The 17,154-nt window shown below is 38.5% G+C and overlaps 4 protein-coding genes across 4 annotated transcripts; all 4 read right to left on the bottom strand.

Moving 5' to 3' along the window:
• Positions 1–890: 890 nt before the first annotated feature.
• On the bottom strand, positions 891–3,016 carry LOC127367577 (fucolectin-1). The gene is made up of 5 exons (XM_051407552.1): positions 2,949–3,016; positions 2,280–2,559; positions 2,001–2,155; positions 1,605–1,884; positions 891–1,480 (listed from the first exon to the last, which is right to left on the bottom strand). The coding sequence occupies exons 1-5, from the start codon at positions 3,010–3,012 to the stop codon at positions 1,330–1,332; spliced, it is 930 nt and encodes a 309-aa protein (XP_051263512.1). The 5' UTR covers positions 3,013–3,016; the 3' UTR covers positions 891–1,329.
• An 873-nt stretch (positions 3,017–3,889) lies between these two features.
• Positions 3,890–6,813, bottom strand: LOC127367576 (fucolectin-4-like). Its single transcript, XM_051407550.1, has 6 exons — positions 6,760–6,813; positions 6,511–6,578; positions 5,135–5,414; positions 4,856–5,010; positions 4,457–4,739; positions 3,890–4,377 (listed from the first exon to the last, which is right to left on the bottom strand). Exons 2-6 carry the CDS (start codon positions 6,572–6,574, stop codon positions 4,227–4,229), a joined length of 933 nt encoding a protein of 310 aa, XP_051263510.1. The 5' UTR covers positions 6,575–6,578; positions 6,760–6,813; the 3' UTR covers positions 3,890–4,226.
• Positions 6,814–8,595: 1,782 nt separating this feature from the next.
• On the bottom strand, positions 8,596–11,339 carry LOC127367575 (fucolectin-1-like). The gene is made up of 6 exons (XM_051407549.1): positions 11,308–11,339; positions 11,041–11,108; positions 10,372–10,651; positions 10,093–10,247; positions 9,410–9,692; positions 8,596–9,187 (listed from the first exon to the last, which is right to left on the bottom strand). The coding sequence occupies exons 2-6, from the start codon at positions 11,102–11,104 to the stop codon at positions 9,037–9,039; spliced, it is 933 nt and encodes a 310-aa protein (XP_051263509.1). The 5' UTR covers positions 11,105–11,108; positions 11,308–11,339; the 3' UTR covers positions 8,596–9,036.
• A 544-nt stretch (positions 11,340–11,883) lies between these two features.
• Positions 11,884–16,220, bottom strand: si:ch211-215k15.4 (fucolectin-1). The gene is made up of 6 exons (XM_051407546.1): positions 16,120–16,220; positions 15,754–15,821; positions 14,439–14,724; positions 13,612–13,766; positions 12,576–12,858; positions 11,884–12,496 (listed from the first exon to the last, which is right to left on the bottom strand). Exons 2-6 carry the CDS (start codon positions 15,815–15,817, stop codon positions 12,346–12,348), a joined length of 939 nt encoding a protein of 312 aa, XP_051263506.1. The 5' UTR covers positions 15,818–15,821; positions 16,120–16,220; the 3' UTR covers positions 11,884–12,345.
• Positions 16,221–17,154: the final 934 nt, after the last annotated feature.

Raw genomic sequence — 17,154 nt, 5'->3', positions numbered from 1 at the left:
TTCCCCCACCCACTGACAGTCCCACCCACAGACACACACACACATACCAGAGAGTTAATCTTTCTCAGCTACAGCACGGATACCACACAGAAACTTTTACAAAAAGTCCGCCAATGTACTTCTAGTGACTGTAAAAGCTCCAGCAAACTCTTGTGTTTCCAGCGCAGACACAGAGACTCTGACTACCAGCTCACTGTTCCTGCTTTACTGCTGTGGTCAGTCTGTCAGTCACTCCGGTCTGTGTCGAGGCCACGCCTCCTAAAGTCACTGTCCTTTGCAGGTCTCTGATACAGAATGCAGAATTGAGGGGTGTAGTTACACTTTAAAGATGCAATTGGATGCTCCATCATGAAAACATCATGATTTGGATTCAAATACATATGTTAGGTTAAGCTTAAGGGTATTTTGCACATCTGTATGAGGTACTGAGGGGCTTAATTAATGCCCTGGGAATGAGAACAGGCTGGAATAAGTGTATCTCCCATATATTAATTGTAGGAAGTACTGCTATTATGGATAACTTAGCTGCAGTTTAATATACCTTGTGCACTAATTTAGAGTGGTAGTTAAACTTTTGGCCAAAAAAGTGTTCAGCTGTACATACAGGGGTTTAGGTCATGGGGACAACTGTTCAGATATATTGCTCTATTACCACTTCTCCACCAAGGCAGTTTGAAGACTGGTTCGGAGTTGTCACCTGATCTCAAGCAAAATAATCTGATTTTTTTGCATTGAGTTAAAAGAAATCAGCCGATGGGATAAGCCAAATTTTCTTGACCTAAAAACTAGCACAAAAATCTAGCCACTGAAAGACTATAATGGGCCTTAAAACTAGAATATAATGACAGAAATATTAGCAGCAACAACAGCAGAATAAACTTACGACATAATACATGTTACAAACAGTTTATTTTCTTTCAGTTTATTTATTGCAACAAAGGTCATTTAATATTCATATGCAGTGACAGTACAAAGAAAAGTTGAGTATTAGAAAAGGAAATCTTCAACAAATATTGATAAAAACAACTCTGCAACAGCTTTACAAAAAAAATAATACCCAAACAAATACAAAAGTACAAAGTTCATTCACGTTCATACATGTATACAATCACAACAAAATTGTCACTACCACTGTAAAGATTAAATGAACTAATTTTCCTGAATTCAATAGAAGCACAAAACTCTCCTTTATAATTTAATACTGTGGATGTTAAGGCCATCACATTTTGACATGTCACAGTATGCTGGCTCACTGTAACTGTCTCATTACTCACTGGAACATTTGAACAGAGATAATGTCTTTGTTATAAATGTTGAACCTCCTCAGACCTAATCCAGTCTGGAGCCGTAAACCTCCACCTCACACAGGCTCAGGTACTCGTTTCTTCCAGGAACGACTACGTTAACGTAGCGACCGTCCATCCCGTTACACTGGTAGGTTTCAGTGAAGCCTCCAGTGATGCTTGAGACGACAGCACACCTAGCAGAGGAAGAAATTACTTTGTTAACTCATTTTTTGAGGGTTATTCCAAACAAATCCAACGGCAGATAAACATTAATCACAGACCTTTTAGTTATATTAGTGTTTTACTCAATAACTGTACCTGGGATTGTTGTTGCCATTGTTTTCAAGAGAATCTCCAATTCGGATCTCAGCTCCCCTAATTCGTAAAGGATAATTTCTGTAGTTGGTTATGCTGACAGAAAACACTTTATGGGTTTTGCCCAGATCCAGCCTCCACCAGGCATTGAAGTCGTGGGCTGTGTGAGAACAAGAGCCCTGGTTCCAGAAGCTGGCACGATTCCCATCTATAGCATTATATGCAATGCCTGTAGAATGCAGGGACGACTGTGAAGCTTTTCCTTGGAGCGCCAGGTTCTCTCCTGCACAAAGGACACAGTTGCAAACATTAGTCCTGATACCTAGTTTTCCTTGATGCTTTCTGCAGCTTCTGCAGCTCCAACGTCATATTTAATTACATAATAGCACAAATTCTCACCAGTTGGGGCACGGTACCCGTAGACTTCCACTTCACAGAGTGTAAGGACTTTTCTTGAACCAAGTAGAGCCACAGTCACATAACGTCCCTCTGCAAGTCCAGTAAGAGTCATTTTTAAAGACCTGCCTGCTGGGATACGAGAAATTACACCAACCCTAAAAGAAATAAAGAGAGAGGAAATTGTAATATAAAAAAAGAAATAATAGAAACACTTGGCCACTCTGCCACATTTGAAAACTTTAGTTAGCTAGTGTTTATTTAATAACTAATTTAACTTACACTGGATTTGTGACGCCACCATCTTGTAAAGAGTTTCCGATGTGAATCTCTGCCCCATCGATCCTTTCTGCACAGCAGTCTCCTCTGTTGGTGATGATGATGGAGGTGACGATGTAGGGCTCCAGCAGGTCCACTCTCCACCAGGGGTTGGTCTGTTCAGCAGTCTGGGTGCACGATCCGGCCGGGTAGTTATAATCGCGGTTTCCATCAATAGCGTTGTTGGCAGTTCCAGATTCATTCACACTTGACTGGGATGCTTTTCCACGCAAGGCCACATTTTCTATGAATGAGCGAGTTGAAATACACATTGTAATGCATTTTAGAAAAATTTGTGTTAATTACTAAACCTGCAAAAACATTTTTTTTAGCCACTTTGTGGCAGCAAAAACAATTTGTTAACACAACACTGACATATTATCACCTTTGTAATTGATTTGGCAAATTTATTAGCAAACTGTTGCTTTTTACACATCCAGCAGTGTAACAGCAACTCCTGTGTTCTCTGATGTAAAATTACTGTTTTTGTCAAAGAACTTTGGTGGCTTTGAAGAGAACATAGATGCGTAATAAGAAGAGCATATTAAGTAAAAGCTTAACTACAAAAAACAAATTTTTGAGTGGAGCAGGACTGCAATGTTTTGTAATAAAGAAATCACAGATTAAACTTACGATAGGTGTAAACTGAGCATGTTCCCAGGAGGAGCTGCAAAAGCAGGACTGAACTGTGTTTCATTATTCTGGTTGAGACAGAAAAGAGAATCAGTAACAGAAATGAACATTGTCAACATTATTATTACTGTATGACATTTATCCCAGATCTACAACAATCTTAAAATGTGAATATTATTAAAAAACTACCCTTAACTGTAGTAAGCAGACATAAGTTGAATGCCCCAAACTGTGTATTTAAAAGACTATTCATCTACAACCACATACCTTGACTTGAGATAAACTCAGGAGAAGATGAAGAGCTGAATATGATTTGATGTGAACCACACAGGGATATTTATATGCCTTTCTTATAATGACACAACCTTGTTCACTGATGATTTACCACAGGCGACTTCCTTGGATGATAAAGTTCATATCTGCAGTCTCACCAAACAGGTCAGGGATGGGCAACTTTTAACAATATGTAAAAACTGTTTGTTAAAAAACGGCCATAAATAAACTTCCAGCTATAAAAACAGGGCATGGGACAACATTTGTAAACAAACACACCATATAGCAGCCCACTGAAAACGTGTGAAGTCTATTATGTAGTCTGAAGTGTGTAAGCACTCAAAAATAGAAAATGCTGATGATTGAATCGTAACTAGATCCAGAAAATGTTATCATATTACACCAATTTAAGCTTCATTTCATTGGCTCCTCATTCATGTCAGATCAGACTATCAGGTGCTTCTGATGACTGACAAAACTGTGAATAGGCTTGTCTCTTCATACCTGTCTGATGTCATTATACCATATGTGCCATCCCGTACGCTACGCTATGTCAGAATACAGGACTCCTGTCTGTCCCCCTGAGTTAAAAAGAACTCAGCTGGCAGTAGGGCCTTTTCCTTATCGTACCATGAGTATGGATGAAATGAGAACAAAGACATGGCAGGTTATATTTATAGTTTCAGTTTATTTCAGCAAAGGTGATATCATATTTAACCGTTGGCAGTGACAGTACAAAGAAAAGTCAAATATAAGAATAGAAAATCTTCTACTTTACTACAGCTTTACATAATAAGATATGACACAAACAAATACAAAAGTACAAATTTTATACATCATATATGTTTATATCATTATGTCAGTTTATGTGGTGTAAATAATAAAATCTATTTCTATCATTTTGCCCATTCTGTTTACATCATTGAGGGAAGGTAGGAAAAAGCGCATCAGCTACATATCGACAGTGTAAATTGTCTTTGTCACAAAGTTTGAACCTCTTCAGACCTAATCCAGTCTGGAGCCATAAACCTCCACCTCACACACGTGTAGGTACTCGGTTCTTCCAGGAATGACTATGTTAACGTATCGACCATCCATCCCGTTACACTGGAAGTTTTGGGTGAAACCTCCAGGGATGCTTGAGATCACAGCACACCTAGCAGAAGAAGAAATTACTTTGTTAACTCACAACAAACCTTTTAGTTGTAGTATTTAAATCTAAAACTGTACACTACCTCGGATTGCTGTTGCCATTGTTTTCAAGAGAATCTCCAATCCGGATCTCAGCTCCATTGAGTCGTGAGGAAGCCTCTTTGATGTTGGTTATTGTGACAGAAAACACTTTGTGGGTTTTGCCCAGATCCAACCTCCACCAGGCGTTGAAGTCAGGGCCTGTGTGAGAACAAGAAGCCTGGGTCCAGGCACTGGCACGATTCCCGTCTATGGCATGACTTGCATCGCCTAAATAAGAATACAGTGACGACTGTGAAGCTTTTCCTTGGAGTGCCAGGTTCTCTCCTGCACAAAGGACACAGTTGCAAACATTAGTCCTGATACCTAGTTTTCCTTGATGCTTTCTGCAGCTTCTGCAGCTCCAACGTCATATTTAATTGCATAATGGATCAAATTCTCACCAGTTGGGGCACGGTACCCGTAGACTTCCACTTCACAGAGTGTAAGGACTTTTTTTGAACCAAGTAGAGCCACAGTCACATAACGTCCCTCTGCAAGTCCAGTAAGAGTCATTTTTAAAGACCTGCCTGCTGGGATACGAGAAATTACACCAACCCTAAAAGAGATAAAGAGAGAGGAAATTGTAATATAAAAAAAGAAATAATAACAACACTTGGCCACTCTGCCACATTTGAAAACTTTAGTTAGCTAGTGTTTATTTAATAACTAATTTAACTTACACTGGATTTGTGACACCACCATCTTGTAAAGAGTTTCCGATGTGAATCTCTGCCCCATCGATCCTTTCTGCACAGCAGTCTCCTCTGTTGGTGATGATGATGGAGGTGACGATGTAGGGCTCCAGCAGGTCCACTCTCCACCAGGGGTTGGTCTGTTCATCAGTGAGGGTGCACGATCCGGCCGCGTAGTTATAATCGCGGTTTCCATCAATAGCGTTGTAGGCAGATCGAAATTCTTGTACACTTGACTGAGACGCTTTTCCACGCAAGGCCACATTTTCTATGAATGAGCGAGTTGAAATACAAATTATAATGCATTTTGGAAAAATGTATGTAAATTATTTTTTTTATTAAATTATTTTTTATACCTTTGTAGCAGCAGAAACTATTTGTTAACACTGACATATTTTCACCTTTGTAATTGATTTGGCAAATCTGTTAGCAAACTGTTGCTTTTTACTAGGAATGCTCCATATTGGCTTTTCTGCCGATATCTGATATTCCGATATTGTCCAACTCTCAATTTCCGATACCGATATATGCAGGCTTTTTACACCAAAACTGTTGTTAGGTAACAACATAACATATCTCCTATTGTGGAATTAACACATTACGCCTCATTTTATTGTGATGCCCCACTGGATGCATACATAAATGCAACATAGCTTTCCAAATGTAAACACTGTCTGTGCAAAATAAGAGAACAACGTCAACTTTCATTGTATTAATACTGAAAAGAGCGCTAACGCTAATCACTAGCTAAGCGCAATCTTTGGTTAATGTGTTTAATTGTATTATGCACCTGAAGGAGTGCTAATGTAAATTAAGGAACAGCTCATAGCAGGGTCAAATATTTAAGGTGCATTGCATTTATTTTGTTTAAATATTAAAATCATTCAGCTTTAAATTGTTTGCTTGTTAGCCACGGTTAGCAACCAACCAGTCTAGTGTAGTTGTTGTTCTTATATGTCATCTAGCGCTCGCCCGTAAACGTCCCATGCTGCGTTCATGCAGGCTCGGAAATGCTGAAGCCTACAGAACAAACATCGGTTATAAAAACCCAATACCGATAATTCCCAATATTTCATTTTTTAGTGAATATCGGGCCGATATTATCGGACATCCCTTCTTTTTACACATCCCGCAGTGTAACAGCAATTCCTGTGTTCTCTGATGTAAAATTACAGTTTTTGTCAAAGGACTTTGGTGGCTTTGAAGAGAACATAGATGCATAATAATAAGAGGATATTAAGTTAAAGCTGAACTGTATAAAGAGTCCAAACCTCGGAGCAAGAAACACCAAGAAAAAAAAACTCATTTTTGAGTGGAGCAGGACTGCAATGTTTTGTAATAAAGAATTCACAGATTGTACTTACGATAGGTGTAAGCTGAGCTCGTCCCCAGGAGGAGGTACAAAAGCAGAACTGAACTGTGTTTCATTGTTCTGGTTGAGAAAAAAAACAGAATTTACACTGAAGAAATTAACATTGGTATGATGACAACTATCTTTTCTCCACAAGATAGAAATCCAAAGTGCATAGATGAGAAATAACTGTTGACTGGTGGCAAATAAAAAGCTCCATCTAATCTATGTACTGAGAAGCTTTTCAGCTACAACCACATACCTTGATTTGCAAGATAAACTCAGTAGAAGATGAGGAGCTGCAGTTTATGCTGTGTGTTGATCAATATGATTTGATGTGGACCGCACAGGGATATTTATGTGCACATCCTATCATGGCACGTGCATTTGTTTATTGATGTTTTACCACAGGCGACTTGGTCTTTGTCTTGTATGTAGATAAGGCTCATTTCAGTTATCAAGCAGTTCAAGGATTGAAACTTATTTTACTTTTGTCTCATGCTGGCTTTCTAAAGATCAAATACTTTAATGCCATATGAACTTTGACAGCTACTAAGGCTTCATTGTGTATGAAATAAACTAAAGATTAGCTAAGACCCTTAATCGATTCAGAATGCAAACAGCAGTTGCATTTCGTCAATGCTTTTTGACACCAAGGACTAAAACGCTTAGATAGATGCTTAGATCAAATTTTCTTTCAAAACTTCTGAGTGAGAGTCTGGTGTATGTCAGAGAAAAAAGGCAGAGATAGGGTTACAACCCCTAACCTTAACTCAAGGGCAGGTCTGCTTGCTTTTTAACCAAATTTTAAGGTTATATGCAAAGGAACAGTGAGAGTTGCTATATTATATATTTGTATTCCAAAACTAGGAAGCTCTGACTGCAAAAGTTGTCTGTTCTCCTTGGGAAAAGTATGTCCCTTCTTATTCTTGAACTGGTTAACCTTTCCCCAACATTTTTCTGATAGATGAATGTGGTAAATGGATTCGATTTTCAGAGCGAAGGAGACCATATCTAGGAAGTATATAGTGACTAGAGCTTTTAATCCAGGACCTTGAGAGCTTGTTTATATACAGATTTGCCTTATTATTGCATCAGTGGTTAGGTGATATGTTATATATGAGAAAATCATAGCATTGAAATAAATCTTTGCAGATTCATGCTGTATCTTCAAGTTGCATTACGACATTAGTTGAATGAACTTTGCAACAATGTTAACATGCACTTTTATTAGGCTTTATAGAATTGTATTATGTTTCCCTTTTATTTTTCTCCACTGTAGATCAATAAGAGTTTCTTTATCTTATCTCTCATAGGCTCCCTTTTGTTTTGAAAAATGTGTACTTGTGTTTACAGTCAGTTCCCGAATAACTACTGTTGAACTTCCTGGTCAGGGATGAAACAGTAAATTTAGAGAATAGCAATAGAGCTGATACACTGCCAGGTGGATTGTATAAGGCACAACTTCAAGGTTTGGTTAGATAATGTGTGTTCTTTGCATGTGCAGTTTAATATACCTTGTGCACTGATTTAGAGTGGTAGTTAAACTGTTGGCCAGAAAAGTGTTCAGCTGTACATACAGGGGTTTCATGAGGACAACTGTTCAGATATATTGCTCTATTACCCCTTTTCCACCAAGGCAGGTTGAAGACTGGTTCGGAGTTGTCACCTGATATCAAACCAGTTCTTTACGTTCTGCCAGACAAAGAACTGACTCTCAGCCTGGAAAACTGGTTCCACGCTGCAAGAACAGCTCTTCTAGAAACATACCAAATATTCTTAGATATAATCAGATTTTTTTGCATTGAGCTAAAATAAATTGGCCTATGGTCTAAGCCAGTTCTTCTTGACTAAAATCCTTTAAACTAACATACAAATCTAGCCACTGAAAGACTATAATGGGCCTTAAAACTAGAAAAAATGCTTCATGTGGGTCTCAAGCCCGTGCAAAGTTGAACCAACCAGCAGTAGCACCAGGCCACAACTAGCACAAGGTTTGTGTTGGTGGAAAGGGGGTATATGATTCAAACATATATATATATATATAATGACAGAAATATTAGCAGCAACAACAGCAGAATTAGCTTAGGAGAAAATACATGTTACAAAGAGTTTATTTTCTTTCAGTTTATTTATTGCAACAAAGGTCATTAAATATTAATATGCAGGCAGTGACAGTACAAAGAAAAGTTGAGTATAAGAAAAGGAAATCTTCAACAAAGATTCAAAAAACAACTCTGCAACACCTTTACAAAATAAAATAATACCCAAACAAATACAAAAGTACAAAGTTCATTCACGTTCATACATGTATACAATCACAACAAAATTGTCACTACCACTGTAAAGATTAAATGAACTAATTTTCCTGAATTCAATAGAAGCACAAAACTCTCCTTTATAATTTAATACTGTGGATGTTAAGGCCATCACATTTTGACATGTCACAGTATGCTGGCTCACTGTAACTGTCTCATTACTCACTGGAACATTTGAACAGAGATAATGTCTTTGTTATAAATGTTGAACCTCCTCAGACCTAATCCAGTCTGGAGCCGTAAACCTCCACCTCACACAGGGTCAGCTCCTCGGTTCTTCCAGGAATGACTACGTTAACGTAGCGACCGTCCATCCCGTTACACTGGTAGGTTTCAGTGAAGCCTCCAGTGATGCTTGAGACGACAGCACACCTAGCAGAGGAAGAAATTACTTTGTTAACTCATAGAATGATCAGTTTAATAAGTGGATTCTCTAAGAAATATGTCTCATGTTCTTCTTGAGTTTTAAAGGTGCTATGCCAAATTTATATTCTTAGATAGATTTTTTGTGGGTTATTCCAAACAAATCTAATGGCAGATAAACATTAATCACAGACCTTTTAGTTATATTAGTGTTTTACTCAATAACTCTACCTGGGATTGTTGTTGCCATTGTTTGCAAGAGAATCTCCAATTCGGATCTCAGCTCCATTAAGTCGTAAAGGATGATTTCTGTAGTTGGTTATGCTGACAGATAACACTTTATGGGTTTTGCCCAGATCCAGCCTCCACCAGGGATTGTATTCCCTACGTGTGTGACCACAGGAACCCTGGTCCCAATTGCTGGCATGATTCCCGTCTATGGCATGACTTGCATCGCCCCAAAAATGATTCAGTGACGACTGTGTGGCTTTTCCTTGGAACGCCAGGTTCTCTCCTGCACAAAGGACACAGTTGCAAACATTAGCACTGATAACTAGTTTTCCTTGATGCTCTCTGCAGAACAAAGTGGCCCCAATTAGTGTATGTCTTAAAGTAAATGCCTAAATTGTATGTATGTCATTGTCTGCAGTATGTATAACAAATGTTTAAATATTTTTTGACATCTATCCAGAATCCCAGTAACTTTTGAGAAACAGTTTCTCCACACAAATTTATTAAGGCCTATAAATAATTTTGATGTTTATTCATTTTTAAATTAGTGGTGAATCTCACCACACTGAATGTTGGTTAAGACATCTGATTGCAACTGTACAGAAAATCAGGCATCACCTAGAAAATTGCACCTTATGTGGCTTCAGCATCATATTTAATTACATAATAGCACAAATTCTCACCAGTTGGGGCACGGTACCCGTAGACTTCCACTTCACAGAGTGTAAGGACTTTTTTTGAACCAAGTAGAGCCACAGTCACATAACGTCCCTCCGCAAGTCCTGTAAGAGTCATTTTTAAAGACCTGCCTGCTGGGATACGAGAAATTACACCAACCCTAAAAGAAATAAAGAGAGAGGAAATTGTAATATAAAAAAAGAAATAATAACAACACTTGGCCACTCTGCCACATTTGAAAACTTTAGTTAGCTAGTGTTTATTTAATAACTAATTTAACTTACACTGGATTTGTGACGCCACCATCTTGTAAAGAGTTTCCGATGTGAATCTCTGCCCCATCGATCCTTTCTGCACAGCAGTCTCCTCTGTTGGTGATGATGATGGAGGTGACGATGTAGGGCTCCAGCAGGTCCACTCTCCACCAGGGGTTGGTCTGTTCAGCAGTCTGGGTGCACGATCCGGCCGGGTAGTTATAATCGCGGTTTCCATCAATAGCGTTGTTGGCAGTTCCAGATTCATTCACACTTGACTGGGATGCTTTTCCACGCAAGGCCACATTTTCTATGAATGAGCAAGTTGAAATACACATTGTAATGCATTTTGGAAAAATTTGTGTAAATTACTAAACCTGCAAAAACAATTTTTTTAGCCACTTTGTGGCAGCAGAAACAGTTTGTTAACACAACACTGACATATTATCACCTTTGTAATTGATTTGGCAAATTTATTAACAAACTGTTGCTTTTTACACATCCAGCAGTGTAACAGCAACTCCTGTGTTCTCTGATGTAAAATTACTGTTTTTGTCAAAGAACTTTGGTGGCTTTGAAGAGAACATAGATGCGTAATAATAAGAGCATATTAAGTAAAAGCTTAACTACAAAAAACACATTTTTGAGTGGAGCAGGACTGCAATGTTTTGTAATAAAGAAATCACAGATTAAACTTACGATAGGTGTAAACTGAGCATGTTCCCAGGAGGAGCTGCAAAAGCAGGACTGAACTGTGTTTCATTATTCTGGTTGAGACAGAAAAGAGAATCAGTAACAGAAATTAACATTATCAACATTATTATTACTGTATGACATTTATCCCAGATCTACAACAATCTTAAAATGTGAATATTATTAAAAAACTACCCTTAACTGTAGTAAGCAGACATAAGTTGAATGCCCCAAACTGTGTATTTAAAAGACTATTCATCTACAACCACATACCTTGACTTGAGATAAACTCAGGAGAAGATGAAGAGCTGAATATGATTTGATGTGAACCACAGGGATATTTATATGCCTTTCTTATCATGGCACAACCTTGTTCACTGATGATTTACCACAGGCGACTTCCTTGGATGACAAAGTTCATATCTGCAGTCTCACCAAACAGGTCAGGGATGGGCAACTTTTAACAATATGTAAAAACTGTTTGTTAAAAAACGGCCATAAATAAACTTCAGCTATAAAAACAGGGCATGGGACAACATTTGTAAACAAACACACCATATAGCAGCCCACTGAAAACGTGTGAAGTCTATTATGTAGTCTGAAGTGTGTAAGCACTCAAAAATAGAAATGTCAGATCAGACTATCAGGTGCTTCTGATGACTGACAAAACTGTGAATAGGCTTGTCTCTTCATACCTGTCTGATGTCATTATACCATATGTGCCATCCCGTACGCTACGCTATGTCAGAATACAGGACTCCTGTCTGTCCCCCTGAGTTAAAAAGAACTCAGCTGGCAGTAGGGCCTTTTCCTTGAGTATGGATGAAATAAGAACAAAGACATGGCAGGTTATATTTATTGTTTCAGTTTATTTCAGCAAAGGTGATATCATATTTAACCGTTGGCAGTGACAGTACAAAGAAAAGTCAAATATTAGAATAGAAAATCTTCTACTTTACTACAGCTTTACATAATAAAATATGACACAAACAAATACAAAAGTAAAAATTTTATACATCATATATGTTTATACAGTATATATACACTCAAAATCACAACTTTAATTTCCCTGTTGCTGTTTTCACCACTGTTTATTTATATTTCAGCATTTTCAAGAGTCTTCTGGATGATTAAACAATACTATGTTTATGTTTATATCATTATGTCAGTTTATGTGGTGTAAATAATAAAATCTATTTCTATCATTTTGCCCATTCTGTTTACATCATTGAGGGAAGGTAGGAAAAAGCGCATCAGCTACATATCGACAGTGTAAATTGTCTTTGTCACAAAGTTTGAACCTCTTCAGACCTAATCCAGTCTGGAGCCATAAACCTCCACCTCACACACGTGTAGGTACTCGGTTCTTCCAGGAATGACTATGTTAACGTAGCGACCATCCATCCCGTTACACTGGAAGTTTTGGGTGAAACCTCCAGGGATGCTTGAGATCACAGCACACCTAGCAGAAGAAGAAATTACTTTGTTAACTCACAACAAACCTTTTAGTTGTAGTATTTAAATCTAAAACTGTACACTACCTTGCATTGCTGTTGCCATTGTTATCAAGAGAATCTCCAATCCGGATCTCAGCTCCATTGAGTCGTGAGGAAACCTCTTTGCGGTTGGTTATTGTGACAGAAAACACTTTATGGGTTTTGCCCAGATCCAACCTCCACCAGGGTGTAAAGTCAGGGCCTGTGTGAGAACAAGAAGCCTGGGTCCAGGCACTGGCACGATTCCCGTCTATGGCATGATTTGCGTCGCCTAAATAAGAATACAGTGACGACTGTGTGGCTTTTCCTTGGAGTGCCAGGTTCTCTCCTGCACAAAGAACACAGTTGCAAACATCAGCACTGATACCTAGTTTTTTTTTATGCTGTCTGCAGAATGGAGTGATCCAAATCTATTTATGACTGGAACCTGAAATTCACAGCTTATTGATTTTCAGCGTTAAGATGATACTGTCAGGAAAGAAAAAGTTGTGTGGATGCCTGTTGTATTTTGGATCAGCACTGCAAAACTTGGCAGCATCAGCAGTTAGCTGTTGTAAATGTGTCAATTATGTCCACAAAAAATTTAAGTGGTCTGTTTTCCAAGTCTTATCTGAGATGTTTTCTCTTCTGTGTTCAGGTTTTTTCAGAAAAAAATCCTTAAAGATCAGATTGTGTAGGGCCTATCTAGAGACAGTTTTTTTGTCTGTCCCTTCTGGACCACTGTAGAAACATGGCAGTTTAACATGGTGGTAGGTGAAACAAAAATACTTAACCATTCTCATTTTCAGGTGGTTAGACACTAATACAAACATACCAATGAATATTATATTTCATAAATGTTACACACCGGACTTTTAGTTGTTTTTTTTATCTGTGAAAAAATTCTCGAAACTTGTATTGTTTGTTTTAAGTCATAAACACAGGAGAGAAAAGCAAAATAAATCAGACCTAGAAAATTTATAATTTTGCTTAATTTTTGCCATTTTCTTCATTCAATGGGTTTCACTGCAGCTGTAGAAAATGAGGTGGCAGCATCCCCTAGAGAATCACACAATGTGTTTCTTCAATAGTCAATTCTCACCAGTTGGGGCACGATACCCGTAGACCTCCACTTCACAGAGTGTAAGGACCCTTCCTGAACCAGGCAGAACCACACTCACGTAACGTCCCTCCACAAGTCTATTAAAAGATACTTTTAAAGACCTGCCTGCTGGGATATGAGAAATAACACCAACCCTAAAAGAGAAAACAGACATGCATACATTTGTTTTATAACTGCAGTACCTATTCTAGATAGATAGATATACAGCAATATAATGTAAGAAATAATACAAACACTGGGCAAAACTGAAAACTAAACTAACTAAACTAAACTAAAATTATGACTTATTTTGGAACTTGGTTTGATCAGGCGCATATAAACCATCTGTATCAGAGGTGACCGGTTACACTTTCTGTCAGTCAGAATTGATCATTCTCAGTGGCCATATAAACTTAAAATGAACAGGTTGGATTCTTTGTGCATGATGAGGGAATGTAAATGAACAACAACCTTTCCTCCCTACTCCCTTTCAATGGTGCCTTTCAATTGAACAGGGGATTGTGAATATTAAGCAAGATGAAGCAATACAGTAAATGAGCACAATACTCAGTACAAAAAAAAATTAGACTTCCTGAAGGTGCGCCACATCATCTGAAATAGTGAACACATTTGCTAAAATAAAAAACTAATACAGTAAATTAAATACAACATTAACATGCCGGAAACACACACAGCAGATGTGTTCTGTTCGGCTCCTAAGATGAGCTGCATCACCATTTGGATGGCTTACGTCTCCTAAACAATCTCCTGGGTGAAACCTTATATTTAATAAAGTATATATAATATAAGTCATGACATTCACTTACACTGGATTTGAGGCACCATTGTCTTGTAAAGAGTTGCCGATGTGAATCTCTGCCCCGTTAAGCCTCTCTGGACAGCAGTCTCCTCTGTTGGTGATGATGACGGAGGTGACGATGTAGGGTTCCAGCAGGTCCACTCTCCACCAGGGGTTGGTCTGACCATCAGTGTGGGTGCATGATCCAGCATCGTAGTTAGAGTCACGGTTTCCATCAATAGCGTTGTAGGCAGATCCAAATATGTTTGAATAGCGGTCTGACTGGGTCGCTTTTCCACGCAAGGCTACATTTTCTATGAATGAAACAGATGAAATATACATTGAAATTTATAACAGAAAAAAAATTTGGGGGCAGCAGAAACAATTTGCGAACAACATATCATCACATTTTGAAGGTTATATATATGAAATTCACAACTGCTAGATGTCACACTAGAGCACAGCATGTCAGACCAAAACAAATGGGCTCAACAACCCACCAGACACTAGACAAAACCAATAATTTTACCTCGCAGATAATCGTAAAACAAAATGGAAAGAAACAAACTCACCAAATCTACTTTGTTAGTCTTACCACAGTCTTTCCAACAATCACCAGCACTGGTTTGGTCAAAATAAACCCTTAATTAAACAGTTTAGTGTGCAATGTTTTGCGAAATAGGCTGTTATGTAATGTAAGCTAATCCTTGGGGACAAATGACCCGCCGAAGTACGTCTAAAATGTTTTTTGCCGCTGATTGTTATTCTAAATGTATGACAACCTTATGGAAATTACTCGCCACCAGACTCCAAAGACAAAACATTTTATTTCACATATCATCATAACATTGTAACTTCAAATTCAAAGTGTTTGCTAGTCTTTCCACTGTTCCAACAATCACCAACTCTGGTTTGGTCAAAATAAATCCTTCATTCAGTCCCATCGATGAGAAAAACAGCAGTTTTAGTAGTTGGAAACGGAGAGACTAACATGACAGAACTGCATGTACTAACCTACGCATGGCCTATGCTCCACTATATCTTTACACAGCAAGTAAATGCTTGTTGCGTTATTAATGTTTTAAATCTCATATATATAACCTTTAAGTTGATATGGCAAAACACTGAGGCCTGTACACTTTCTGGCTAATTCCCCACTCAGTGCCCTCGACCAAGGCAATGTGCACTGGCTTCCCACTGCTCCTTGGGATGGGTTAAATGCAGAGGACAAATTTCACCGCACGTTGTACGTTATACATTGTACTATATGTGTATGATTTTGTATGTAACAATAAAGTCGATTCAAGTGTTTTGTAGCAAAGAAATCACAGATGTGTACTTACGATAGGTGTAAGCTGAGCACGTCCCAAGGAGGATTTGCAAAAGCAGAACTGTACTGCGTTTCATTGTTCTGGTTGAGACAGAAAAGAGACTGAATAACAGAATTACACTAAACATTGTTACATTATTATTCCAATATGAAATGTATCCAAGATTTACAACTATCTTTATTCCAGAAGTTACATATCATTATATATATTACATATTACATATTACATAGTCCACACAATAAAATAACTGTTAAAAGATGAATCACTGGTGGCAAATAAAAACACTTAATACATTATGTGAAGCCTTAACTGTGCACAGTAAGCAGACTAAAATGTAACATCCAAACTGTGCATTCAAAAGCATGACTACTCACATACCTTGATTTGCAAGATGAACTCAGTAGAAGATGAAGAGCTGCAGTTGATGCTATATGTTGCTGAATATGATTTAATGTGGACCACAGAGGGATATTTATGTGCACATCTTATCAGGGCATGTGCTGTTGTTTATTGATGATTTACTGCAAATGTCTTTGTTATTTTCCTTGAAAATAGATAAGGCCCCACCGACACCTGAAGCATGTTTTTGCCGGTCCCAGCATCCTCTCTATTACAGCTCCCTGGCCTCTGGTACCATTCCAACCTCCTTCAAGCACGTGGTGGTTCAGACTCTCCTGTAAAAACTGAACTTAGCCCCCACATTGCTTATCATTCATCCAGTCAGGTGCGGGACGGAAAGTGTTTGAACGATTATAGGAGGGTGAAGCCTTTTGTTCGTGAATATGACTACTAGTATCCAGTGCTTGGATGCAGTGCAATGCTGTATGTCCAAAAACGCCCTGATCTTCTCTGTCGCCTCTGGAGACTGCACCTTCCTGATCCTTCTTGACCTCAGCGTTCGATACAGTGGATCAGGACGTTTTAATAGACCGTCTCCAGTAAGGGGTTGGTGTTGATGGCTTTGCTTTGAACAGGTTCACATCCTACCTCAAAAATATAAGCTTTTCTGTCAACGATTTTACCTGTCTCGCCAGCTACACTCTCCCAAGGTGTCCCACAGGGTTCGATCCTAGGTCCCTTTGTTTTCTCCATGTACATGCTTCCCCTTGGCCAATTCATAAAAAAAATTTAAAAATGTCCTCCCACTGTTATGGGGCATCACCCAGCTTTATCTCTCCCTGACACCACGCAACCAGTCCACTCTAGGCAGTCGTGAACTGCCTAGAGGCTTCGTTGGGTGGTTGGTTTTCTTATCCTGGGCTTTGCAACTCACTGTATACTTGGATTCATTATGGCTTGTTCACACTGCCTTCTAAACTTAAGCTCAGGCGTTATTGCACCTTTTCTGTTGCAGCCCCCTAGTGGAACAGCATTCCCCTTACTATCAGATCTGCACAGCCTGATAGAACTGAA

This window comes from Dicentrarchus labrax, unplaced genomic scaffold (assembly GCF_905237075.1).
Source record: "Dicentrarchus labrax unplaced genomic scaffold, dlabrax2021, whole genome shotgun sequence".
Taxonomy (NCBI): domain Eukaryota; kingdom Metazoa; phylum Chordata; class Actinopteri; family Moronidae; genus Dicentrarchus; species Dicentrarchus labrax.
Note: the sequence above shows the minus strand (reverse complement) of the source record. Positions and strands in the feature narration are given on the sequence as shown.